At 41.8% G+C, this 26,850-nt stretch overlaps 1 protein-coding gene across 1 annotated transcript; it reads right to left on the bottom strand.

Annotated features, from left to right (window-relative positions):
• Nucleotides 1-2,364: 2,364 nt before the first annotated feature.
• On the bottom strand, nucleotides 2,365-2,934 carry LOC307181193 (NOP protein chaperone 1-like; the record flags this gene model as incomplete). Its single annotated transcript, XM_079946608.1, has 1 exon — nucleotides 2,365-2,934. One exon carries the CDS (start codon nucleotides 2,932-2,934, stop codon nucleotides 2,365-2,367), a length of 570 nt encoding a protein of 189 aa, XP_079802734.1.
• Between the last annotated feature and the right edge of the window lie 23,916 nt (nucleotides 2,935-26,850).

The following is a 26,850-nucleotide window of genomic DNA, read 5'->3' as shown; positions in this document are numbered from 1 at the left end:
TTACTCCCTGAAGTGTAGGGGCCACAGCCTCAGCTGCAGATGCAGAAGAGCCACTCCTCTTCTCTGTGCTTAGTGTTCTCATGCAATATCTCTTCCAATATTTTCACTTTCAGCATATGAATGTCCATACTTTGAAGTGAGTCTCTTGTAGACAACATATAGTTGGACCCTTTTTATGTCTATCTTGTCCATCTTTGTTTTTTTTAATGTTATTAAATACTCACCTATATTTTAGTATGAAACTTATTTTATTTCTTTATATTTAAATCTTTAAGACCTACATAATTTATCTTAGTATCCAAATTGGTTTAAAAACAGCCACCCCTGACTCTGTGTATTAAATAATTCAACCATTTTACACTTAACTTAAAACGACATCCCTATCACATATTAAATTTTTGTTTATCCTTTTCCTCCTATGTCATAAGAATGTCCAGAGGAACTGAATTTAGTTGACTTCTTTAACTGTATAGAATACCTAGTTGTATTATATGAGAAGGCCATGGCAGGAGAGAAATATAATTCTACACACTAGTATGTATTCTAGACTGAAGAGTCTCTTTCACTGACCATCAGACTATTTCTACTTGGCTTTGTATTTCCAGTGAAGTTACACTTTCATATCCGCATGGATAGCATGGCTTAAAATGCCCTGTACATCCTCAATATACCTGTAAATACATTTATCGACATCATTCGGTGCCTACTGTGTACCATGCACCAAGCTAAGGAGTGAACCAGACAAATACAACTCTTCCCACAATGGGGCATGAATATTATCTGGTAGAAGACAATCCTTAAATATTCACACCAATAATCCATCACAGCTGTGTTTGGTGCTACAAAGTATACCCTTTGCAGCTGAGAAGTCTCGTTTCCAGATCTGTTCACTTCTGCATACTTTGAGTGCACAGCCGATTTCCAATTCCCAATGAAAAATACCAGAAGGAACTTGGAGAATTATCTTCAGAGTATTTACAAGATGTTATAAGCTAATGAGAGGAGTAGGAAAAAATAGTTAAAACAAACCCCTAAAATATTAGGCAACAAAGTCTCATGAGCTCAATGCACTTGGAGACAGTCCTTTAAACTCTCAGGTCTATATCCTGAGCAAAGCCAGGCCCATGGCAGATGAGGTCCCAAACAAGTTAAAGAAGATCAAGAATGTTGCAGAAAGGCAACTCCAATGCAGGATCATTTTGCCTTTTGAAAGGGAAAACCTGTTACTACCATTTTATGTACTGTGACCTATTTTCCTGGGGTGTCCCTATTCTCTACAATGAATAGGTTTCAAAACTGTGGGCAACTGGAAAGAATAATATTAATAGCCGACAGAAACAAAAAATTCCTTTATGAGAAAAAGAAAAAAAACCAAAAAACCCACAAAATTTTCCAACCAGCAAATTTTACATGCATTGAGAGGCTACAGAGTCACTGACAGTGATTAAACCACAGAGCACCAGTTTTCCAGCTCAAACTGGAAAGGATTTTTTTTTTAATTAAAGTAGGTATGTCTGAGGGCATCTAAATATAAGTAATTCTTTTCTTTGTAAAAAATTTCTCCCTCGGGGTGGGATAGGGAGGGTGGAGGGAGACGCAAGAGGGAGGGGACATGGGCACACATGTATACATATAGCTGATTCACTTTGTTACAGAGCAGAAACCAACACATTATGTAGAAATTATACTCCAATAAAGATGTTTAAAAAAAAAATTCTCCCTCACTGAACCCCTTTTGATGGTAACAAATAAATGTGACTTTAAAATAGCCTAAAAAAACCCCAACATAAGTTTTTGTTTGTTTTTTGTTTTTTTTCAGTACGCGGGCCTCTCACTGCTGTGGCCTCTCCCGTTGTGGATCACAGGCTACGGATGCGCAGGCTTAGCGGCCATGGCTCACGGGCCCAGCCGCTCCGTGCATATGGGATCCTCCTGGACCGGAGCATGAACACGTGTCCCCTGCATTGGCAGGCGGACTCTCAACCACTGCACCACCAGGGAAGCCCCAAGAGGCCAATTTAAAACAAAAACAAACGGGTAACTTGTATTTTTACTTTAAAATAAGTTTGAGATTTCTGAAGTCTATGTTGATGAAAGAGGATGTCAACAAATTCACTCATCACCATACATAAAGTTAAGCTTTCTAAACTAAATCTCTTTAGCATGAGATCAAAAACAGTCTGCTCTTAGAAGATCCCCAAATGCTATCTCTTCCAACTCTTTAAAAGCTAGCTTGTTTCTCCAAGAAGCAAAATACATTCATTTTTGCAAACAGGCACCAAGGGATCTGAAATGCAAAATAACCAGCAAGCCACATTCTTTTCCACAGAATTAGCGGGAACTATCACCTGTTTCTCAGATTGTTTATGTCCCTGTTTTCTTTTTTTCACTGGCAGGACGGTCCAGAACCTCTATTTTGCCTTTTCCATCTTCTGAATTAGGAAGCTTAATGGTATCGATGGTGACTTCACCTTCAGAAGAGGTGCTATCATCTTCATCCTCAAATTCTGAACTGTCCTCTGAACTGTCTTGTGAATTCTCTTCTGAACTGTTCTCCTTTTTTGAATCAGACTGATTCATCTCAAACAAGGCCATAACCATTTGCATAACTTTTCCGAGAGTGTCAATATTTTCAATATTGAAATGACCAGGTGGTGCAGCTGACATTTCTTTCCTTAACTTTTCGTTTGCCTGAGCCATCTGTGGGAGAAAGCTCTGTACTTGGTCCAATAGGGGACTCCTCTTTTTCCGAACTTTTTGAAGAGTGGAATTCTTTCTGGAATTAGGCTTGGAGTTGATGACCAACTTGTCCCGTATACCTCCGTGGCCGACACTGCCCGCCGTCAGCACCTCCCTGGACACCGAGACCCCGGAGCCGTCCCAGGAAAACGACGAACAACTCGTGTCAGGCTGGGATTCGCCGCGGGCCTCCATGCTGCTCGCCAGTCTTCAGAGCAGCCCCTCCAAGCCCGGATGCTGGATAAAGGCTAGGGACATCTTTGTTTTTTAACTGATGAGTTTAAGCTATATATATATATATATATATATATATATATAAATTACTGATATGAAATGACATTTAATTGCCAATTTGTTTTCTGTAATGTCATATAGCTTTTCTGTCCCACATTTTCTCACATACTGACGTCCTTTGTTCTTACTCTTTGTACTGACTCATTTTTAAAATTAATTTCTTTGGCTGTGCCAGGTCTTAGTTGTGGCATGGGGGACCTTTGATCTTCTTTGCAGCATACGAAATCTTAGGTGTGGCAAGTGGGATCTAGTTCCCTGACCAGGGACTGAGCCCAGGCCCCCTGCATTGGGAGCGTTGAGTCTTCACCACTGGACCACCAGGAAAGTCCCCTGACTTGACTTACATTTAATTTCCTTCTGTGTATATTCTATAGATATTAAATTTGTGGACACCATGGAGATTACATATAAAATCCTATCAAACTAGCTTAAACTGATATCAACATAATTTTAATCACATGCAAAATCTCTATTACATCTCCTATTACATTACACATTAATTACATATTATTAATGTCACAAGGCACATATGTATACATTGTTTTCTGTTAATGTAGATGTACGAATTAGTTATTGGGGATGCTATAACAAAATGCCACAGCTTGGGTAGCTTATAAACAGAAGTTTATTTCTTATGGTTCTGGAGGCTGAAGTGTGAGATCAAGGTGGTTAGGTAAAGGTCTTTTCTGAGTCATAGACTTTTCATTATATCATCACCTGGAGGAAGGAGCTAGAGAGCTCTCTGAGGTCTCTTTTAAAAGCACACAAGAGACTTCCCTGGTAGGCCAGTGGTTAAGAATACGCCTTCCAATGCAGGGGACATGGGTTCGATCCCTGTTCAGAGAACTAATATCCCACATGCCAAAGGGCAACTAAGCCCATATGCCGCAACTATTGAGCGTGTATGTTGGCTCTAGAGCCTGTCTGCCACAACTACAGAGCCTGTGTGCTGCAACTACCGAGCCCCCATGCCACAGCTAGATATGAAGCCTGTGTATCACAACAAAGATCCCACGTGCTGCAACTAAGAGCGAATGCAGCCAAATAAGTAAATAAATACATATTTTAAAATAAATAAAAGCACACAAATCCTATTCATGGAGGCTCTGCCCTCATAACCTGAGCACCCCCCAAAGGCCCTACATCCTAATACCACCACATTTGGAGGTTTTATTTTTAACATATGAATTTTAGGGGAAAAAATCATGCAATAGCAATACATTTATATTTTAATATTTTGGTTTTAAAAAATATCCTAGAAATAAAAAGTGTAGTTACAAGTCAAAATTAAAGATTTTTTCTTCTATTTGTCCATTTATTTACCTTTATAAGAGAAATATATTTTTTCATATGGCCTCAAGTTTCTGGTGTCCTTCCATTTGAACTTGAAGTACTCCCTTTAGCATTTCTTGAAGGATAGGTATTATGGTACTGAACTCCTTCAGGTTTTGCCTGAGACTGTCTCTCATTTTCCTCATGTTTGAAGAATAATATTGTAAGATATAGAATTGTTGGTAGGTAGTTCCCGCCATGCTTTAAGCATATCATTTCACTTTCTTCTGGCCTGCAAAATTTCTGATGAGAAAGCAACAGATAATCTTACTGACAATCACAATTAAGTGGATCATAATAATTGTCACATATAACTTTGTTTATATATATTTCTTAATGCTAACCTATTTACAAAAGTACTTATTGTTACAAACTTTTGTATTTATCATTTCAAGACAACTTAACAAATCAATAATTTTATTCTACTTATTTATAAAATAAGAGGTTATTAGCCAAAATTATGAATTCATAGCTGAAATGTGTGGTAAAACATTCTTGATAAGAGTTTTTCATGTCTGAGAATTTTGATATGAACTCTGGCTTTTCAGTTTGATTTTAGCATTGATAGATCCAGTGTGAGGATTCAATGTTGACTAAGGAATTAAAAATCCCTCAGGGCTCTCCTTCATTCATTACAGTAAAATTGTTTTCTATGCTGTGAAAAATCATGTGTATGTAAGTCTATTCAATGATATTCTCCAGTTAAAATGATCTCCATGTCAGTTACATACACATAGTATGTAAATCTTCTGCATGGACATCCCCTCTTTGTAACATTTCTACTAGATATCATCAAAATTTAGTCTAATTTAGTCTATAAAGTGAACACGTTATGTTGGGCTAGTGTTTCCACTGCACCATAACTGAGTTCTATGAATCTGCTGAATTCCTCACTTACCTCATTCCCAGGTTTCACATGTGGATGACCAGAGTTCACACCTGAATAAATTTACTATTTTCTTACAGCTACATTGGTCCACAGGGAAATAACTTGCCTGAATATTATTTCTTGCTTTTAATGGTCACAATTTTTGCTTGAAATAAGGCAAAAATAATAATTAAATTAAATAAATAAGAAACGACACATGTGACATTAGGGGGATTAAATTGTTGAAAAGTACATTACATGGGGAAAAAACATGAATTTGAGAAATACACCAGTGAATAGAAACATGGTTTAGAAAAATGTTAATAAGATGTTCAGTGTTTAGGTAAAAGAAAAATAAAAATATATTCAGACGCTACAGGGAATATGAGAGGAAAAATTATTAAAGCGACCATGGCAGAGACAAAAACATGAAATTTTAACTTCTACGAGGACAGGAATTTTGCTTCTCTGAGGTGAAAAGTACAGGGGGAAACGTGAAGAGAAATTGATGTGTGATGCATAATGACAGAATCTGGATAATTTGACTCAGTGGCTTCACATACATTTCTAAAAATATCCTTTAGTCGAGCAAACCTCCAGTTGACATTCCAAGTGTCCTGCTCCCTCCCCACACAGAGCACATGTGTCTGGAGCTGACTTGGACCCCAGCCTGGGGAAACCCTCCTCTTCCCTCCACACCTACTCTTCTTGCTCCAACTGGGAAATTACATCTGGTTTGCAGAGCTGATGCCCTGATACATGTGGGAAATGCTAGATGGATTTAAAGTTCTGTGCTGAGAACAGTGCATGCAATGCAAGCACAGGACAACATGCCAAGGCTCAAGTGTGGGGGCATCAATGGCAGCCCAGGTTCGAGCACCCTGAAGGGGGGAAGCACTGAAGGTTGTCACCCGACACTTCACTCAAAGACAGTAAAAGTCTCTGGCTGCTGCTGTTCTTGCCCAAGAGGAAAAACAGTCTGCACGCTGCCTAGACGTCTCAGCCAAGAAGGAAGCAACGTTTTCATAATATGGTTAACACTGCTTTCTAACAGAATCCAATAAACATAAGACCCATGAGATTATTACTTGGAGTTCATGTAGAAAGGGGGATATAAGCTGTTATGTGTTTTTTGCTGTGTTCAAACCTCATGGTAGTCCCCCGAGCAGAAGAATTACTTAGCAACATAAAGTCACTTGTCTGTTAGATAAAATAGCCCTTATCTGTGTCCAGCATTATTATGTGTGTTGGTGGCAGACTAGTAAGGAGTACGTGCGATTGTGGTAATGGAGACTGTATCTCCATGCAGGGACAAATGTGCTGTGATTAGTAAAGGAACACATTCGTTCCAGGTTGCTCTAAGTGCTACAGAAGCATGAGTTAGGGCCAAGAGTGCAGCAGCATATGTGGAAGCTGTAGAGCCTATCTCAATAAGACATGCATAAGGAAGTAAATAAATATTGAGAGACGCACTCAGAAGATGAGACAACGGGCGTCCTCCAGCATCACATCTGTGTACATCTTCGTCTGCAATGTGTCCAGCAGGTCCTACTCTTTATGAGTGAGTTCTACAAACACGTGCTCAAAGGTCAGTGATCTCTAAAGCCCCGTCAATGCCTCCTCTGGGCTGATACGGCATGTGCCTTTCATACATATTCAGAAATATATATACTGTGAACAAATATTACTAAAGGAAACATATGAGGTGTTGTGTAAAATAACCTATCAATTTCCCAAGGAAGTAGTAATTCAACTTTCGGATAGGTTATTATAAAAATTTTACATGCAAATTCATAAGTAATCTTCTCTTCCCAATTCCAAGTAAGTCTGTAGGTGCATCAAAAGGCAATCAATAGCCCTGATCTGCCACTTTGTCAATTGTCAGGCAGTGAGGGTAGAGATAGAGTTGAAGCTCCATGTACATTTTACGTATTGTTTTTCACGTATTGAAGGTGTATCTGGAGTCCTGCTTTTCTTTCCCGGGTTAGAGCCGCAGACACCAGTCATCAGAACTCATGAGATTTGCTGGCTCCATGTGTCAGGAAAGCCCAGGATCAACTTTGCTCTTCTACATAGTGCTCTCCTCTGGGCTTGGAATATGAGACTTAAGTCAGCCCAAGTCCTCCCATGGATTTCTTTTACCTGCTGCTGTTTAGTTTTGCTCTATTCATACCTTCACTATGCAAACCTACAACTGTGGCTCCAAAGCATGTGCTAAACTCGGACTCTGATTTCAAAATACTCCAAGAAACTTGTCATTCAATAAGGGAAGTCTGTAATCCCTCAGTCCTTAAGTTTATTAGTATTATGATTGGTAGTAGTACAATTAATTTCTTTATGATAGTAATCACTATCGATATTATTATTTATCACTATTGTTGTTATTGCATTTCTTATTAAGTTTCTCTGCTCATGAATGTATCCAATTTACTGAAGAGTATTGTGGAGGGTTTTCAACAGACTTACATACACATGGTGCTTCCTGGTTCCTGCTGTACTTATGGGTACTTGTGGGTCAGAGAGCCTCCTGAGATACTCAGACTTACCCAGTGGAGGAAGGGACAGTTGTTACTGTGAGCCCCAGGGAGGACATTCTTGACTTTCCTGAGCCTCTAGTACAATGTTTAAGTCCTCTTAAGTGACCAAAAAGAGGGACAAGTGCAAGAGCCCTGGAAGATGCCCTTGTCCCGCCAGACTCAGCACAGGATTTTCCACCTCAACTCTGTGCCAGGAACCACTCTCACATCTCCTGGGGAGGCTGGAGAGGGTGTCCTTCCTGGAGTCCAGTCCTCCGAATTAGAAAAGTCAGCCCAGGAACTGACATTGTGATAAGTGAGGAGTAAGGAGAGTATCATTGGCATGCCTGAACCTAGGGACATGTTCCAAATTCACTCAGGGGTCCAGGAAAAGCTGGTGCAGCACTGGCAGACATAGAGATGGTGACTTGCCTGCTCAAGTAATCATTTCTTTTTCTAACACCCCCAGGGAGCCCCTGCACTGTTTGTGCCAACATATCATCCTCCCTGCTGACCCAGGATCACCTGCTTGTTTTCTCCTCTCAGAACAAATTTCTTTGTGCAAACCTAGCATTCTGAATCTAAAATACCCCAGAGGACGTCAGTTATAGGTACCCTGAAATTTACTTGGATGAGTCTGTACGCAAATCTGCCATCTTTCTAAGTTTATTTTTCTCTTTAACAGTAGTAATGGTAATATCATCATAATTGTCACTATTATTGTTTTTAGTGCATTTTCTTACCTTTATTAATATGCATTGTCTTTGTGGTTGTTTTTACATAACATTGAGTAGACCTGCTCTATGCTACAGATACTCTGATTTACTGCAGATCATATGGAGGGTTTCCCAACATACAAAATACATACACCTAGCAACTCCTGAGCTCCCACAGCACTTAGCTGGGTGCCCTCGACACAAGGTCTCTATGAAGCTGGGGCTGAGGTCTCAGCTGTCACTCCACAGGGGAGGATTTTCTCGAAGACTCACTGAGATGGGTACTGGCAGGATGCAGTCTGAGCTGAGAGCCTAGTGCCTCTGCCTGGAGGCCTGGGACTTCCCTGTGTTCTCTCCTATGTGGAACTCTCCGTATGGCACCTAGTAACACCCATGCAGGCTTCCCCAGGTCCAGGGATAGGAGAGAGAGACAGACAGAAACAGAGAGAGAACACAGGATGCAGCAAGTGAAATAGAAGTGACAGAGGTTCTGTCATGAATCTTAACACTGACCTCCCCCGATTTGCTACATTCTGTTGGACAGAACCCAGTCACTAGCTACTTAGTACTTGCAGAAAGAGTTTCATCGCTGCATGTGGATCACAGTCTGTGGCTGGGAACACCCAGGAAGGCATGTTCAGTGGTCTCTCCCAGAACTGGGAAAAGTGGCTGCATTCTGGAAATAACTGAAAGTGACAAAAGTCCAGCCTCACTCATCAGAAGAGAAGTGAAAAGGAGACAATGGGTTATGTGTCATTTCTCATCCACTAAAGCAGCAAAACAAAAGCTCCCCAAACTCCTGAAACTGAAACCCTTGGTGGGAATGAGGCACAGGGCCACTCATTCCTCAGTGGTAGGAGGGGCACCGACTCTTCCTGGAGGATGATTGCTGCCTCATCCCCAGATGCCACCCACTTGATTAAGGAGGTTACTTCTAGAAAGCAAAGGTGCAGTGGTCAGAGGTGTGTATGAAGAGTCCACGTGGGTAGTGTTGTCTGTCTTATTTCTAAGAGCCTTGCATGGACACCTGCTTCCAGAGGGGAGCTGGTTCCACTGACAGTGAGAACAGGCTGCAGCTGTTTAAAATGACAAAGTCCATACTACCCAAAGCAGTCTACAGGTTTAATGTGATCACTATCAAATTACACATGACATTTTTTCACAAAACTAGAACAAATAACCCTAAAATGTATATGGAACCATAAAGACCCAGAATTGCCAAAGCAATCCTGAGGAAAAAGAACAAAGCAGGAGGCATAACCCTCCCAGTCTTCAGACAATGCTACAATGCTAATCAAAACAGCCTGGTATTGGAACAAAAACAGACATATGGATCAATGGAACAGAATAGACAGCCCAGAAATAAACCCACAGAACCATGGTCAATTCATCTCTGATGAAGAATAGACAATGGGGGAAAAGATTGTCTCTTCAGCAAGAGGTGTTGGAAAAGTTGGTTCATGCAAATCAATTAAATTAGAACACTCTCCCACCATACACAAGAATAAACTCACAATGGTTTAAAGGCTTAAATATAACACATAACACCATAAAACTCCTAAAAGGGAACATAGCCAAACATTCTCTGTCATAAATTGTACCAGTGTTTTCTTAGGTCAGTCTCCCAAGGCAATAGAAATAAAAGCAAAAATGAACAAATGGGACCCACTCAAACTTATAAGTTTTCTTACAGCAAAAGAAACAATAAACAAAATGAAAAGACAACATACAGACTAGGAGAAAATATTTCCAAATGATGTGACCAACAAGGGCTTAATTTCCAAAATATACAAAAAGCTCATACAACTCAATAACAAAGAAACGAAAAAACAAATCAAAAAATGGGCAGAAGACTTAAACAGACATTTCTCCCAAGAAGACATACAGATGGCCAATAGGCACACGAAGGGTTGCCTATCATCACTAATTATTAGAGAAATGCAAATTAAAGCTACAATGAGGTACCACCTCACACCAGTCAGAATGGCCATCATCAAATGTCTGCAAATAAGAAACACAGGAGGGGGTGTGGAGAAAAGGGAACCCTCCTACACTGTTGGTGTGAATATAAATTGACACAGCCACTATGGAGAACAGTATGGAGGTTCCTATAAATAAAGTTGCCTTATGGTCCTGCAATCCCATTCTTGGGCATATATCTGGAGGAAACCATAATTCGAAAAGATACATGCACCTCAACGTTCATAGAAGCACTGTTTCTAATAGCTAAGACATGCAAGCAACTTAAATATCCATTAACAGATGAATGGATACAGAAGATGTGGTACATATATACAATGGAATATTACTCAGCCATAAAAAGAATGAAATAATGCCTTTTGCAGCAACATGGATGCAAGTAGAGATTAACATACTAAGTGAAGTAAGCCATAAAGATAAACACAAATGCTATATGGTATTACTTATATGTGAAATCTAAAATATGACACAAATGAACCTATCTACAAAACAAAACAAACTCACAGACATAGAGAACAGACTTGTGGTTACCAAGGGGGAGGGAGTTGGGGAAGGATGGACTGAGAGTTTGGGGTTAGTAGCTGCAAACTCTTACATATAGAATGGATAAAAAACAATGTCCTACTGTATAGCACAGGGAACAGGATATTCAATATCCTGAGATAAACCATAATGGAAAAGAATATAAAACAGATGTATATAAGTGTATAACTGAGACACATTGCTATACGACAAAAATTAATACAACATTGTAACTCAACTGTATTTCAGTTAAAAAAAAAAGAATCAGTTGATGTGAACAACACTAAAAGCCAAATGATCATAAGAATCATATACAGAGCATTCTCTCCAACATACGCTGAATACACAGTCTTCTCAAGTGCAGAAAAAATAATTTCTAACAAAGACCATATGACAGACCACATATCAAATCTTAATAAATTCAGGAAGACTTAATTTACACCAAGTATATTATCTGAAAATATTATTGAACTAGAAATCAATAACAGGAGGAAAACTGGAACTCTAACTAATACAAAAAAATTGATCAACACTCTCCTAACCAACTAATTTATCAAAGAATAAATTTAAGAAGAAATAACACAGTATATGGAGAAAAACTGAGATGGAAACACAGTATACTAAAAGCTATGGGATGCAGCAAAGGAATGTTAAGAGGGAGGTTTATTGCAACAAATGCTTACCTTCCGAATTAAGAAATATCTCAAATAAAAAACCTAATTCTTCAGTTCAAGGACGTGGAAAAAGACAAAACTGAGCCCAAAATTAGCAGAAGCAAGAAAATTATAAAGATTACAGAAGAAATCAGTGTGATAGAGAAGAGGAAAACAATACAAAAGAAGAGTGATACTAAGAGTTGCTTCATTAAAAGATAAAATTTCGAACCTTTAGCTAGACTAACCAAGGAAAAGGAGAGAAGACCCAAATCAACAAAATTATAAATAAAAGAGAAGACATTACAACACCACTACAGAGATAAGAAGGATAACATGTTACTTTGAACTACTACATGCTAACAAACTGGGCAACCTAGATAAATGGAAAAAATTCTTAGAAAGATACAACCCATCAAAAGTGAATTAGGAAGAAAGAGAAAATCTAAATGAAGCAATTAGTAGTATGGAAATTAAATCAGTAATCAAAACTCTTCAAATGAAGAAAAACTCAAGATCAAATGGCTTCACTGGTAAATTTTACCAAATATTTAATGCATTAATGTCAAACCTAAAAGTCTTCAAAAAAGAAAGAGAAAAATGGATAAGGAGAGAAAACTCCCAAGCTCAATTTACGAGGCCAGCATTACTTTGATAAAATAATCTGAAATGAACACTGCCAATTACAGGCCAATAACACTGATGAATATAGATTTAAAAATTCTGAATAAATACTAGCAAATCAAATAAATGGGATGCATCATATTAATAGAACAAAGGAAAAATATAATATCAATAGGCACAGAAAAAGCATTTGTTAAGTGAGGTATAAAATGAATGTAACTCAACATAATAAAGGCTAAATATCAGGACTTCCCTGGTGGCACAGTGGTTAAGAATCTGCCAGCCAATGCAGGGGACATGGGTTCAAGCCCTGGTCCGGGAAGATCTCACATGCTAAGGAGCAACTAAGCCCATGCGCCACAACTACTAAGCATGCGCTCTAGAGCCCGTGAGCCACAACTACTGAGCCTGTGTGCCACAACTACTGAAGCCCACATGCCTAGAGCCCATGCTCTGCAACAAGGGAAGCCACTGCAATGAGAAGCCCACGCACCACAATGAAGAGTAGCTGCCACTTAATGCAACTAGAGAAAACCCGCATGCAGAAGCAAGGACCCAATGCAGCCAAAAGTAAATATTTTTTTTAAAAAAAGGCCAAATATGACAAAGTCGCAGTTCAAAGCACACTCAAAAATGAAAGTGTGAAATTTTTGTCTAATATCAGAAACAAGACAAGGGAGTCTACTCTCACCACTCATTCAGCATAGTAATGGAAGTCCTAGCCAGGGCAATCAGTCAAGGAAGAGAAATAAAAGGCATCAAAATTGGAGATTAAGAGGTAAAAATGTGTCTATATTAAGATAAGATGATTTTATATATAGAAACTGAAAAACTTCACCAAAAATCTATTAAAACTAATCAACATAATCAGTAAAGTTGCAGAATAAAAACTTAAAATGCAAAAATCAGTCATATTTCTATATACTAACAATGATCTGAAAAAAGAAAACCATTCTATTTATAAGAGCATCCAAACTAATAAAATAATAAGGAATAAATTTATCTAAGGAGTTGAAAGATATCTACAATACAAGCTACAATACACTGATGAAAAAAATTGGAAAAGACAGAAATAAACGTAAAGTTATCCCTTGTTCAGGTTTGGAAGAATTAATATTTTTAAAATGTCCACACCACCTAAAGCCATCTATGGATTTAATGCAATTCCTATCAAAATCCAATGGCATTCTTTAAAGTAGAATAAAACAACAGAGAAATGTATGAGGAATCACAAAAGAACTTGTATATGCAATGCGATCATGAGAAAGAACAACAAACCTGGAGGTATCACATTCCATGTTATCAAACTGTATTATAAACTATAGTAATGTAAATAGTATGGTATTGTCATGTAAAAAGGCATACACAACAATGGAATAGAACTGAGAATCCAGATATAAATCTATACATATAAGGTGAACTAATATTTGATAAGACAGTCAGGAACACTCGGTGGAGAGACAATCTCTTCATTAAACAGTGCTTGGAAAACTGCATAGTTACATGCAAAACAATAAAGCTAGACTCCTGTCTAACACCACTCATGACAATTAAATAGAAATAAGATAAGGTAAAGACGGGAGGCCATAAAACTCCTAGAAGAAAACAATAAAAAAATTTTTAACACAGGTCTTAAATATTATTTTTGATGATACCTTAAGCACAAGCAACAATTTAAAAAATTAGCAAGTGGAACTATATCAAACTAAAAGTCTGCTACACAGCAAAATATATAATCAACAAGATGAAAAGAGCCTATGTGATCAAAAATAATATTTGCAAACCTTACACCAAATAAGGGGTTGATATCCAAAATACATCATAGAACTCAGTAGCACAAAATAAGCCAATTAAAACCTGTGCCAAAGACCCCAACAGACATTTTTCCAAAGAAGATATGTGAATGTACAACAAATACATGAAAATGTATTCAACGTCACTACACATCAGGGAAATTAAATCAAAACCACAATGAGATATCACCTCAGGACTGTTAGAATGGAATTCATCAAAGAGACAAGAGATCTGCTAGCAAATGCTAGCAAAGATGTGGAGAAAATGGATGATTTGTATGCTTTTGGTTGTCTTATAAATTGGTTCAGCCTCTATGGAAAACACTAGAGAAGACCCTCAAAATTTAATAGGGCTACCATATGGTCCAGCATTTTAAACTATGGGAATATATTAAAAGAATTACAAACACTATGTTGAAGAGATATCTGCACCTCCATGTTCATAGCAGCAGTGTTTACAATAGCCAAGACATGGAAAAAACGTGTGTCTATCAACAGATGAGTGGATATAAACCTTGTGATATATTTAGAAAAAGGAGTAATATTCAGCCATAAGAAAGAAGGAAATCCCGCCATTGGTGAAAATATGGATGGACCTTGAGGGCGTTATACTAAGTGAGAGAAGTCAGACCAAGCTTACATGTGGGGAAAAAAAAAATAAAACAACAAAACACTCATAGAAAAAGATCAGATTTTTGGTTACCAGAGGAGGGAAGTGGGAAGAGGCAGAATTTGATGAAGTCCCAAAGTACCAACTAGCAGTTATAGGGTAAGTAAGTATTGAGAACGTTATATACAACATGATGAATAGAGTTAACACTGCCATATGGTATATTTGAAAGATGTTCAGCAAGTAGATCTTAAGAGCTCTCATCACAGGAGAATATATTTTCCTTTTTTTTCTTTTCTTGCATCTATATAAGATGATGTATGTTAACTAATCTTACTGTAATAACAATTTCACAATATATGGAAGTCAAATCATTATAATGTGCATTTTCAACTTAAATAGTACTGTGTTCAATTATATCTCAATAAAACTGGGGGGAAAATTACAACAGCTTTACAATAATGCCTTTTAAATTTAAAAAAAAATTGAAAGCAAATGGAAACACAACTTGCTAAAACTTACGGGCTGCAAGAAAAACAGTAATAAGAGAGTTTATTGCAACAAATGCCTACAATATGAAAAAAGAAAGATCACAAATAAACAACCTTACTTCTCAGGGGACTAGCAAACAAAGGAACAAACCACTAAGCTCACAAGTAGCAGAGCAACGAAATAAGAAATATGAGAATAGAAATAAAACAGAGACCATGCAAACAATAGAAAACATCAATGCAAGAGGTGGTTTTTGAAATGAAAACAAAATTAACCTTTTAGCTATACTAATGAAGAATAAAAGAGAATACTCAAATAAAATCAGAAATGAAAAAGGAGACATTACAACTGATGCAACAAAAATACCACAGCTCATGAGAGGTGACCATCAACACATATATACCATCAAGTTTGATACCCTAGAGGAAAAGAATTCCTAGCAACATAAAAACTACCAAAACTGAATCATGAGGAAATAGACAAGCCTAACAGACCAACGATGAGTGAAAAGATTGTATCAGTAATAAAAAATTTCCAAAAAAGAAGGCTAGGACCAGATGGTTTCATTGGGAAATTCAACCAAACATTTAAATCGAATTAAAACAGATCCATGTCAAACTTTTCTAAAAAACTTTGAGGTACATTCCCAAACTCATTTGATGAGTCCAGCATTATCCTGATACCAAAGCTAGATAAGAACACTACAAGAAAAAATAAAACTGTCAAGTATTACTGATATAGATGCAAAAATTCTCAGTGAAATACTAGCAAAAAGAATTCAACAGTATATAAGTGGTCGTACTTTCTCAGTTTTTCCAAGTCATCGGGAGTTGGGGAACGACAGGGATGTACTCGGACGGCGCTTGGCCTTCCCTGGCCTCCGCACTGTATCCCGAACTTATTCACCAATTTTTTACGTCTCTCGCTGGAGTGGAGCCCGGGCCGGATGGCGAAACAAGGAGGCGCTGGGAGGGCGACCGTGAGCCTTCCCTTCCTCCTGCCCACGGGACGATGACGTCCCGACCCACAGGCCATCCAGCGGTGCGTCCTCGCTTCTTTGGGAGCCTGGGTCTGTACAGGTGCTGTCGTGGCACTGGGGCTGCTCCCCGGGGCCCACTTTCTTTTCTGCATGTTCCACAGGAAACAGTCACAGATCTCCGTAGATGGGATTCCCCTGCATTCTGGCTGCGTCTACACTGGCAGCAACCGGCGTCCTGTCTCCTTTTTGCCTCGGCGTAGCGCTTGTGTGTTGACAGCACACGCAGCAGGTCCCCTCACTGCGGGGGACGACATGGAATGTCGCGGGCGAGCGGGGAGGACTCTCCAGGAGCCGCGACCATCCCACCTGGGTCTCCGTGGTCAGAGCCCCTAACAAACGTGTGGGAAACGGGGTGCGGCCTGGGCCATCCGCTGGTGGTCGGGAGGAGCCCTGAGTCCGGGCACAATCCTGGTTGGAAGCGGTTGTCTGAGGCTCCCCCACGGAATAAGCTCTCTCTCTAGATCCTGGGAACGGTGCTTTATGTTTCCACGAATTAGTACATTCAAGCCTGCTGTTCTAAAACAATCTGGAAATGGATTGCTCCATGTCTGCAATGACCTGCCAGTTTCTCAGTACCGAGATAGGTATCTGCCCTTCTTGTGAGAAAAATCCTTTGGCTCCAAAATTCTAATATAGGGGATAAACCACAGCCTGACTCTGAGTTCTTGGAATTTTTCTGTCCAGGTACACACAGTTCTCCAGGAGTAGCAGGCTTGTAAAAGAGTAAATTAATTTATAATTTTCTTTTAATTTATGAGAGAAATAATACATTAAAAATTGAAGTAACAGGATTAGTTGAATTAATGCTGACTCTGAGTCCTCTGTGTGTTCTGAGACTGGAGCTCCAACTGGAGGATCTTCCACCATGAGTACAGGTGTAGGGTTTCTCTTCACTTGAGTGTCCCGGTGGTCTAAGAAAGAGAAATTCTAGCTGAAGGCTCTACCTCATTGATTGCAGATATAGAGTGTCTCTTCTTGAGTTCTCTGGTACATATAAATGTGAGAGCAGCATCTAAGAGGTCTTCCACATTTATTATATTTATAGGGCTTCTTCCCAATGTGACTTCTCACATGATGTCTAAGGTCATGGCTTTGTCTTATGTTTTCCCACATGATGACACTCACAAGCTTTGCTCTCCAGTGTGAATGAGTCCACGACTTTGAAGTAACCAAGTTTCAACTGAAAGCTCTTCCATATTTATTCCAGACATAGAACTTCTCTGCTATTTGAGCTCATATATGTGAATGAAAGTTGGCCTCTGATAAAGGGTCTTCCATATTCACTTCGTTTTTAGGGTTTCTCTCCAGTGTGATTTTTCATGTGTGTAAAGGCAAAACTCCAGCTGAGCTATTTCTCACTGTCATAACATTTGTAGGGGTCCCTCCAGGGTGAGTTCTCTCATGCCATCTAAGTTTAGAGTATTGACTAAAGCTTTCCCACATTGATAGGATCTATATGGTTTCTCTGCAGTATAATTCACCTTATGTTATTGATACTTAAAAAAGGAATATTGGCCAAACGCTCTTCCAGATTAGTGACAAGTTTAGGATTTTTCTCCTGTGTGAATTTTTGGTGTATATAAAGGTGAAGGCTCTAGTTGAATTCTTTCCCACATTCATAGCATTTATAGGGATTCTCCCCTGTTTGAGTTAATACCTGTGAAATTCACGTTGTTGCGTGTGAAATCTCCTCACATGCATTACATTCCATGGACTCTCCTCCAGAGTGAAGACTCTGCTATGTGCAAGGGAAGGAGAGGCTGTTACAGATGTTCACGCACGTCCATGTACTCATTTCTCTACGTACTGGCTCTAGTCTGCTCTCTCACTGGTAGTCTTCTTTTAAAGTAAACGGCCCATGTTCGTTCTATTCACATGCAGTGTTACTTGGTGAATTCACACTGATTTTCTATTTTGTAGCCTCTCGCCTGCATAACTTTCTGATTAAATTTTAAGTCTTCTTTATTTTTCACACGTTATATACATGAGCTATGTGCGGGCAATTCCCCTTTTATTGAAACTGAAGTTCCAGTTTGTCTTCAGGGAAATGTTATTCCAAAATTTAAAGTATTCCAAATATTCTACTGGGACAGAATTTATGCTCAGGCGTTTTATCCATCAGCAGATTGTCATGAACTCCTATTTTATCCCATTACCAGGTCTCTTATGTGACGACTGAGTTCATCTCCAAGAAACATACCGTTGACCTGCAGATAAATGGCTCCTTCCTGAACGCATGTTGTATTGGTAGCATTTCATGTTTTTTAAGGTCACCTTCCATGTCTGAGAAAAAGAGAAAAGAAATAGCTACAGTCACTTAGGGGAAGGAGAATTTTGCAAATGCTCACAAGGCTAATGTAAGTATGTGTCAAGTATTGGCTTTAACACAGAGAAAAGATGTGAAATGGAGGAATATAGCAACAATTAGATACATGATATAGAACATTGATGATGTATACTATTTTTAAGAGTAAAATGACTGAAAAATAAAATGAAGGTGGGATGTCAAGGAGATTAAGACACAGTAAATCAACAAAAGGGAGAGACTGAAACAAAAGTTGCTACATGAATAATAGTAACAGAAAGAGCACTTTCTCAGAAGCCAAGGAATGTACATAAAGTTAGATGAATAGAGATTAATGTGCTCAAAGAATTAGGACACCATTGGAGTGGTATTTCTGCATTGGCCTTACAAGGTGTGAGAAGACTTCTTCTTCAAGGAAATCTGCACTTGACATTACAGGTCCTGTTCTCTCACTGACCAGGCCCCTCTCCACATAGAATCTCAAGAGCCTGGAACCCACCTAGAGCTGGGACTCTGGGAATCCTCTTTCTTCCTCTACACCTCTTCTCCTGATTACGGCTGGGAAATCACATCTACTTGTAGAGGCAAAAACCATTTGCCGAAAAATGTATATGGATTTGGAGTTCTGATTTGGGATCTGCGTGTGGTCTTCAGTTTCACATCAGGAGGAAAGCAAGGCCAACAGGAAAGAGCAGCACAGGGAAGGGCATCCTGAGCTCTGGCAGCACCACCAGCCCTTCCCCAGAACAGAAGGACGCTGACCATTTCTTCAGATGTTAAGGAACTGTCTGTTGATGTGTAGGTCCCAGGACTTTGACAGACTGCAGGATCATTTTTTCCCACTTTCCTCTGACCAGTGTGAATCAATTGTTCTATAGTGGATTAAACTTTATTTTCAAGAAAAAAATCCAATATTATAACTCAATGCCAACCCTATGACTTGAATTTTAAAGGGATAATATCTGTTCTGTGTAACTTTGTAGGGTTAACCTCCACCAGAGTTTGCACAGCAGAATGGTTTTTGGAAAATATTTAATGCATTTATTTATCCATTTAAGGCCTCCATGCAGTGAGCGCCCAGCACTGGTCTGAGTGTTAGATATGGAGCGGCAAGAAAGACATACTACAGTTATCGGAAAGTCTACTATCTTTTGAAATGGCAAAGATGAAGTAAACAAATGAACAAGATCATTTCGTCCAGGTTTTAGTAAGTGCTTTATGAATGTATATGTGTCAGGGTGGGGAGGGGAGTGAACTCTGGGGAAGCTACTCTGGATGATTTTTTATTAAATAAATAAATGCTGACAGTGTCATCCACAGAGAACAGATGACTGTTGTTCTCCAGCATCACATCCCTGTGCAGGTTCCTCTGAGATGGCTCTAACAGGCCTCCCTTTTTTTTTTTTTTTTTTTTTTTTTTTTTGTTTTTTTGCGGTATGTGGTCCTCTCACTGTTGTGGCCTCTCCCGTTGTGGAGCACAGGCTCCGGACGCACAGGCTCAGCAGCCATGTCTCACGGGCCCAGGCGCTCCGTGGCTTCTGGGATCTTCCCAGACCGGGGCACAAACCCGTGTCCCGTGCATCGGCAGGGGCACTGTCAACCACTGAGCCACCAGGGAAGCCCAGGTCTCCCGTTTTTGATGAAGATTATAGCCACAATTTGAAGGTGGCTAATTCCTAAAAACATGCTGGACTTTCTGGTTCAGGCTTCTCCATGCCCAAGAGTACCCAGAGGTGATGGTTGAGGGTGACTGCACTGGGATAAGGCAGCTGTGTGTATCAAAAGCTCAAACCCTTCTTGAGGCCAAGTCCAATATTTCTCTGGGCTGACTTGGCCTATGTCTTTCAAATGCATCACAGAGATGTGCACACTCTGAATACACAATAGTTTTCATGATTAAGGAATATCACATAAGTGGTGTGAAATAACCAGCACATTCTATGACAGAATGTAAGTTCTGAGTTCCGGGCTAGCAATTATAATATTTGTACTTGGGAATTAATAAATAAACCCTGTGTTCCACCAATTTTTATTAAATCTACAGACAACACAAGGCGAGAAATATCCATCTTCTGCCACTAATCAGCTTTGATTGTGGGCAAATTATTTCCCATTTTGAACTTCACAATTTTCAGGTGTGAATAAGTTTCATAACCTCTTGAGAGAGTTGAGTGATTACATGATCTAATAGGTAAGTGCTTCTCACATAACAAAAGCCAATAAATAAAAGCTATATATTATTATATGTTATTTATTATTTGTTCAGGAATATTGTCATTAAAAAGTCAGAGAGCCTTGAGGCAATGTGCACGCCTCTGCATGACTGGACAAGTTTTATAGTAAACTTGGGGTCAGGAGGTGTTGCCTGTATCATCTCCACTCTCATCAGTGTTCATCACCAGATGTGAGGACAAAGTGTGTATGATGAGTCCAGGTGCAAAGTTCAGTTGTCCCCTTGGTTCACATCTGCTGTGTAAGGGGAATTCTTTCCCTTGGGAAAGCAACTCATGGCTCATGAATTGAAGAGCTACAACCATAGAGAATCGAGCCAGCAGCCACTGGTGGGGATGACTGGGGCGCCTGAGTGAATGTCTAGGGGCTCCCAGGATGAGGGAACAGGCTGAGGAGGCCAGGTCTGCAGAGTCAAGTTTACACAAGGTCCCCACTTGCATCTGGGCCTGGGTGGAGCAGAGACATTTACGGGCTGGGATGCCAGCTCCTGCCTGGGAGCTGTAGTAGTATGGGGCAGAAAAGCAGGAGGTGCGGCCCATCTTTGTTTCTGAAGACACTCATCTTTCTGGCTCCAGACACCAGGCTATAAGGAAGACTTGATTCTTGTTTTTCAGAGTTGTTTTAGCTATTCTAATTCTTTTGCCTTTCCAACTCAGATTCTTTAAAAGATAAATGCATATCCTGTTGTTGGTGCTGGCTTTTCTTTTCTTTATTATTATTTTTTTTAACTACCCTGGAAGTTCTACAAATGGCTATTTTCATTGAGTAGTTCATTATCAACATCTTTCTAAGTCAGTACCTATAGATCTACCTCATTTAAAAAATATCAGTAACCCAAACACCAATTGATAATAATGCATTGTGGGGATGCACTAACCGGAATTTATTTACCTAAATTCTCTTAATGTCTATGTTTTTGAAATACTCTGTTTTTATATTAAGTAAAGCTGATATCAATATTCTTATTACACATGTAATTTGCAGAGATGTTCCCCACACAGCCGTTTGTTTTTGACTTTGCTTGTGGAATATGTAAAGATCAGTTTGTGGTCAAGTTTACCATTCATTGCTTTGATGGCTTCTGGACTTTTTAAAGAAATGCTTCACAAGGACTCCACTATGAAATCACAAATAAAAATTATTCATACATGTTTTCACCGAGTACATTCATCGTTTCAGTTTTTCACTCCACACAGCCCGAGTCGCCGCAATATCTCTAAGTCCGCCCCGGGAGCAGGGACCCGCCCGTGTGCTCGGGGATCCTTCGCTGCAGCCACCCGGCGACATGTTCCCAGCTTCCTCCCCCTTTCTGTCTGCTGCCGGGGTCGGGCCGCGTCGTACCGAGCCGGGGGCTAGCTCCGAGGCGGACGCCCCGGGACGAGCTCGGGCGTTTGGGCGGCCCGCGCTGCACCCTCGCCGGCCGGCGATCGGGATCCTTCCCGGGTCCGTTCTAGTCGTTTGCCGGCCGCTACATAGCGGCCGCTTTGAGATCGTCCCTTCCCTCCGTAGCTTCGGCGACTTTCGCGAGGGCTGTGACTCGGCCGCCAGGCGCGAGGCAGAGTTCCGGGAGGCGCTAATGCTGTCGGCGACTGTCCCGGTGGCGCCGAGGCGTGGGCGTTTCCTGCTGTAGCCGGAGATTGGCCGAGCAGAGTCATGTGGTGTGAGGCCGGCCTTGCGCTTCGGGGCTGTGGTTGGGGTGGTCCTGGTGGGTCTACCAGCACGCCCTGGTACCCCTCCGCCCGCAAGACTGAGCGTGGTTATAGGACACGGTGTCCGTGCCCGACGTCGTCCTCCACGTCCTGGTGGTCTTACTTTCTCAATTTTTCCGAGTCATCCGAAGGTGCGGAACGACACGGATGTACTCGGACGGCGCTTGGCTTTCCTCGGCCTCTCCGCTGGATCCCGAACTTATTCACCAACTTTTTACGTCTCTCGCCGGAGTGGAGCCGGCCCGGATGGAGAAAGAAGGAGCACTGGGAGGGCGACAGCGGGCCTCCTCTTCCTCCTTCCCGTGGGACCATGACGCCCGACCCACAGGCCGTCTGGCGGTGCGTCCTCGCCGCCTTGGGGACCCGGGTCCGTCCAGGTGCCGTCGCGGCAGTGGAGTTGCTTCCCGGCGACCACCTTCGTTTCTCCAGGTTCCACGCGAAGCGGTCACGGGGCTCCTTAGATGGGATTCCCTTCAGGTCAGGCTGCATATACAATGTTCCCGTCACCTGTTCTCCTCGGCGCAGCGCTTGTGTGTCGACAGCACACGCAGGTCCCCTCACCGCGAGGTACGACACGGAGTGTCGCGGGCGAACGGGGAGGACGCTCCAGGCGGCGGCCGTCCCACTTGTGTCTCGGTGGTCAGAACCCCTATCAAACGTTTGGGAAATGGGGTGCGGCCTGGGCCGTCCGCAGATGGTCCGGAGGAGCCACGAGCCCGTGCGCAATCCTGGTTGGAAGCGGTTGTCTGAGGCTCCCCCACGGAATAAGCCCTCTCTCTGGATCCTAGGAACGGTCTCTGGACCCGCGGTGGCCCACACCGGACCGAGCAACGCGACAGATGGCGGCCTGGGTGCGACCCCAGGAGTTAGGGCGGCGGCTGTACGCCTGCGCCCTTGCACGACGCGGGTTCGTCCCGCTGAGATTCGCACCAGTGGAGCTTCACCTGGTGGCTCCTGCAGCAAGGTCGACCAGATGGCATGGCAACGATATTGGGGACAAGGAAAATACGCATTGGATTAATGTTTTGTTTTGTTTTGTTTTCAGTGTAAGACTCACCACAATGTGGACATTCATGAAATAAGAAATCCTGAGATTTTGGTAATGAAAATTACCACTGTTTTTGTTACTCAGCACTAGTGTAATTATTACCACTGTTTGCAGTTAATTTTGAAAACACTGACTAAAGATTCTTTATCCCAAGAGTATTTGAAGATGTTGAAAGAGGGTTTCCAGGATACAGAATTTTCTATATACGCGTGGGAGTCAGGGAACTCATCCCTGTAATCATGAAGTCCTGCCCCACCCCCTGCAGGACGCAATCTGGAAAGCCAGACAGAAATCCGTGCAGCAACAGACCCCAAGTGTCAGTGCTTGCTCAACGACTGAAAACTTCCTCATTATTCATCCTTTGCATTCAGAGCAGAATGTAGGAAAGCCAAATATGTTGCCCTAGGCAGTCATGCGGGCTTCCCCTCTTCTTGTCCGCCGCCTCCAGCTTCCTCACATCACAACTTTCTTTTTTGCCACCAGAAAGCACTTCTGCGTGTGCTTGGGTCAGTGTAACGTGAGAGGCGGTGTCTGTGCCTCTCAGTCTGTAGCGCCGGCTCTGAACAAATAGTGCTTGTCTCGCTTGGGAGGTCTTTCATCATGTCTACAGAGCTTAGTAGAGTGAGAATGAGAACCAACCAATAAACAAACAACTCAGGATTATATGTTTTTTTGACGTTCTCTTATAAAAATCACATTTACTCATGATGATTTTTAAAGCGAGACAGATACACATATCATAAAATTCACCCTTTCATAAGTGTACAATTCAGTGATTTAGAGTTGACATAGAAAGTTGTACAACCATCATCAGTACTAATTGAGAACATTCCATCACCTCAGAAAGAAATCCAGACCTCATTATACAGCCACGTCCCCTCCCCACTCTTCCCCATTAGCCTTCAGCAACCCCCTGTGTGCTTTTTGTCTATGGATTTGCCTGTTCTGTATATTTCAAGCAATTGGAATTGCACAATTCTGGACATCTCTGTCTGGCTTCTCACACTTAGTGTCATGTTGTGGCGTCTCATCCACTTTTCAGCCTGTGCTTCATTTGTCTGTTTCACTTAAGGATTTGCCATTCTAGGGCTTCCCTGGTGGAGCAGTTGTTAAGAATCCCCCTGCCAATGCAGAGGACCCATGTTCGAGCCCTGGTTCGGGAAGATCCCACATGGTGCTGAGGGCCCATGCACCACAATTACTGAGCCTGTACTCTAGAACCTGCGAACCACAACTACTGAAGCCTGCAAGCCTAGAGCCCATGCTCTGGAACAAGAGAAGCCAACGCAGTGAGAAGCCCACGCATCACAATGAAGAGTAGCCCCCGCTCGCCGCAACTAGAGAAAGCTCGCACACAGCCACAAAGAGCCAATGCAGCCAAAAATAAATAAATAAATAAAAAGAAATAAGAATTTGACATTCTATATCATTAAGATATACACACGTACACAGACACTTTCTATCATTTTTTAAAATGTGAAACATACAGAATATATAAATTCCATCATAACCATTTTGTGCACACAGTTCCACGGTATTATGTCATATTTTCCTGCAGATTCTCAACTTGCTCCACCATCCTACAGCTTCCCCCAAGCCCCACGGACACGAGCGCAGTCCTGTTGTATTTTCTCACAATCCCATAAATTACCCACCCCGACCAGGACTCCACCAATGGGTGCTTCATGCTGGTGGCCAAAGAAGAGAACACCTGTGCAGGGAGTGGGGTAGTGGTGGAAAATGGACAGAGAGACGAAAGGAGACAGAGGTGGCAAAAGCGTGATCCCCCGGAACCCACAGTCTCCCAATCAAGTACAGCTCACTTATCCTCAGAGTGGTGTGGTGTACGATGATGGCATCCAGGGGGGCACACTGCCAGTGAGGCTCCACTCCCCAGTGTGCTCTGAGCCCTGGGCTCCCCAGGCTCCTGTGAGTGGGCTGCTTCTCTCACATCCTTCAGCCCTCTGTGGACCACACGCTCAGGCTGGGACTTTTGATTTCCCAGGAGACTGTGCACACTCAGGGTGTGTGGCCAGTTGCAAAAGGTCAGGACCAGCCAATAGCAAAGTCCTGTCCCCTGTATTTCAGTGCTGCCCTGACACCACCTGCCCTTCTCCTACTCACTCTTTCATTCCTCTATGAAAACATTCCACCACCATATTGCAAGCTGGGGTTACGGGGACAGGAGTGACAAGGGACAACAAGAGTTGAGCATCTTACAGTGAGATGTCAGGAACTCATCCAGGCTCCACCTCAGCCAGCATAACTGTCAGATTTACTTAGAGTTAGGAACAGAGGCTCCAAATGCACTATTGACTTGAAGTAGGCCATACAGAAAGCTTAGAACTGAGGTCTGGTGGCCGGTAAATCTACGAAGGAGAAACACTGAACCCCAGGTAATCATAATCAGGTTGGTTAAAGGCAAAGAGGGAGGAATGTGTCCTGATGGGGAAGGGGTGAAAACTTCCTCTGTTTCTGCTTCCCCACTTCCCACTGCCCAGGGGTCCAGACACCGGGCCACGTCCTCCTCAATACCATGTGCTCCCATAATGTCTTCTCCTGGCTCAGGCACCACAGAAGGGCTCCTGCCTTTAAGGTTTTCAATACTGAGAGGTACAGCCATGAAATGTCTTCAAAGTGTAAACAAATTGAAATGAAAGATAACAGACCTCCAGACTACTGAAGTGGCAGAGGAGGTGAGGGTGAGTAACGCCCCTCAGCCTCCTGGTCCTTGAATGAGGGAGGAGGAGGAGGAGGAGGAGGAAACTGACCTTCGGTGAACTTGACTTACACATGGCCGGTGTTTAATCCTTTCACTGTTCAGTCATTTAGCCATCACCACACATTTACGAGCTCCTCTCTGAGTCTCGCCCAGTGTCCTCGCAGAGTTCACAGGCTGGAGAGGTAATCAAAGCATGATCACAGCCCTGGGGTGTTGCACATGGGGCCAAAGTCAGCAAGATTGGGTGGCCATCAGCATGTCTTCATGGATGAGGCAACATCTGAGCTGGGACCCGAAGGATGAGTTCTCCTCTCGCCAAAGTGGCACTGAGCAGGAAATATACAAGATGAATGAAGAAGGGAATGAAGGAATAAATGGGCATGCCCCTAACACCACACAAGGACGGCATCCCACCAAGATGGTGACTTGGGAACACAGGGTGCACTGGGGGAAGAGTGGGGAGATGCTGCAGCATGATGCCTGCCTCACTCCTTTCATGGTCTTTGCTGCTGCAGTGGCCTGTGCTCTACCGGCTCAGGGAGATATGTCTGTCCTCTGCTCTGGGATCCTGTAGCTCCTTACCAGCAGTGACCACATGTGGTGATCCATGTGTATTTGTCTGCCACATGAGGGGCCTTTGCGATGAGGGAAAGTTT

The sequence above is a fragment of the Stenella coeruleoalba genome (assembly GCF_951394435.1).
Source record: "Stenella coeruleoalba genome assembly, contig: scaffold_75, whole genome shotgun sequence".
NCBI lineage: Eukaryota > Metazoa > Chordata > Mammalia > Artiodactyla > Delphinidae > Stenella > Stenella coeruleoalba.
Note: the sequence above shows the minus strand (reverse complement) of the source record. Positions and strands in the feature narration are given on the sequence as shown.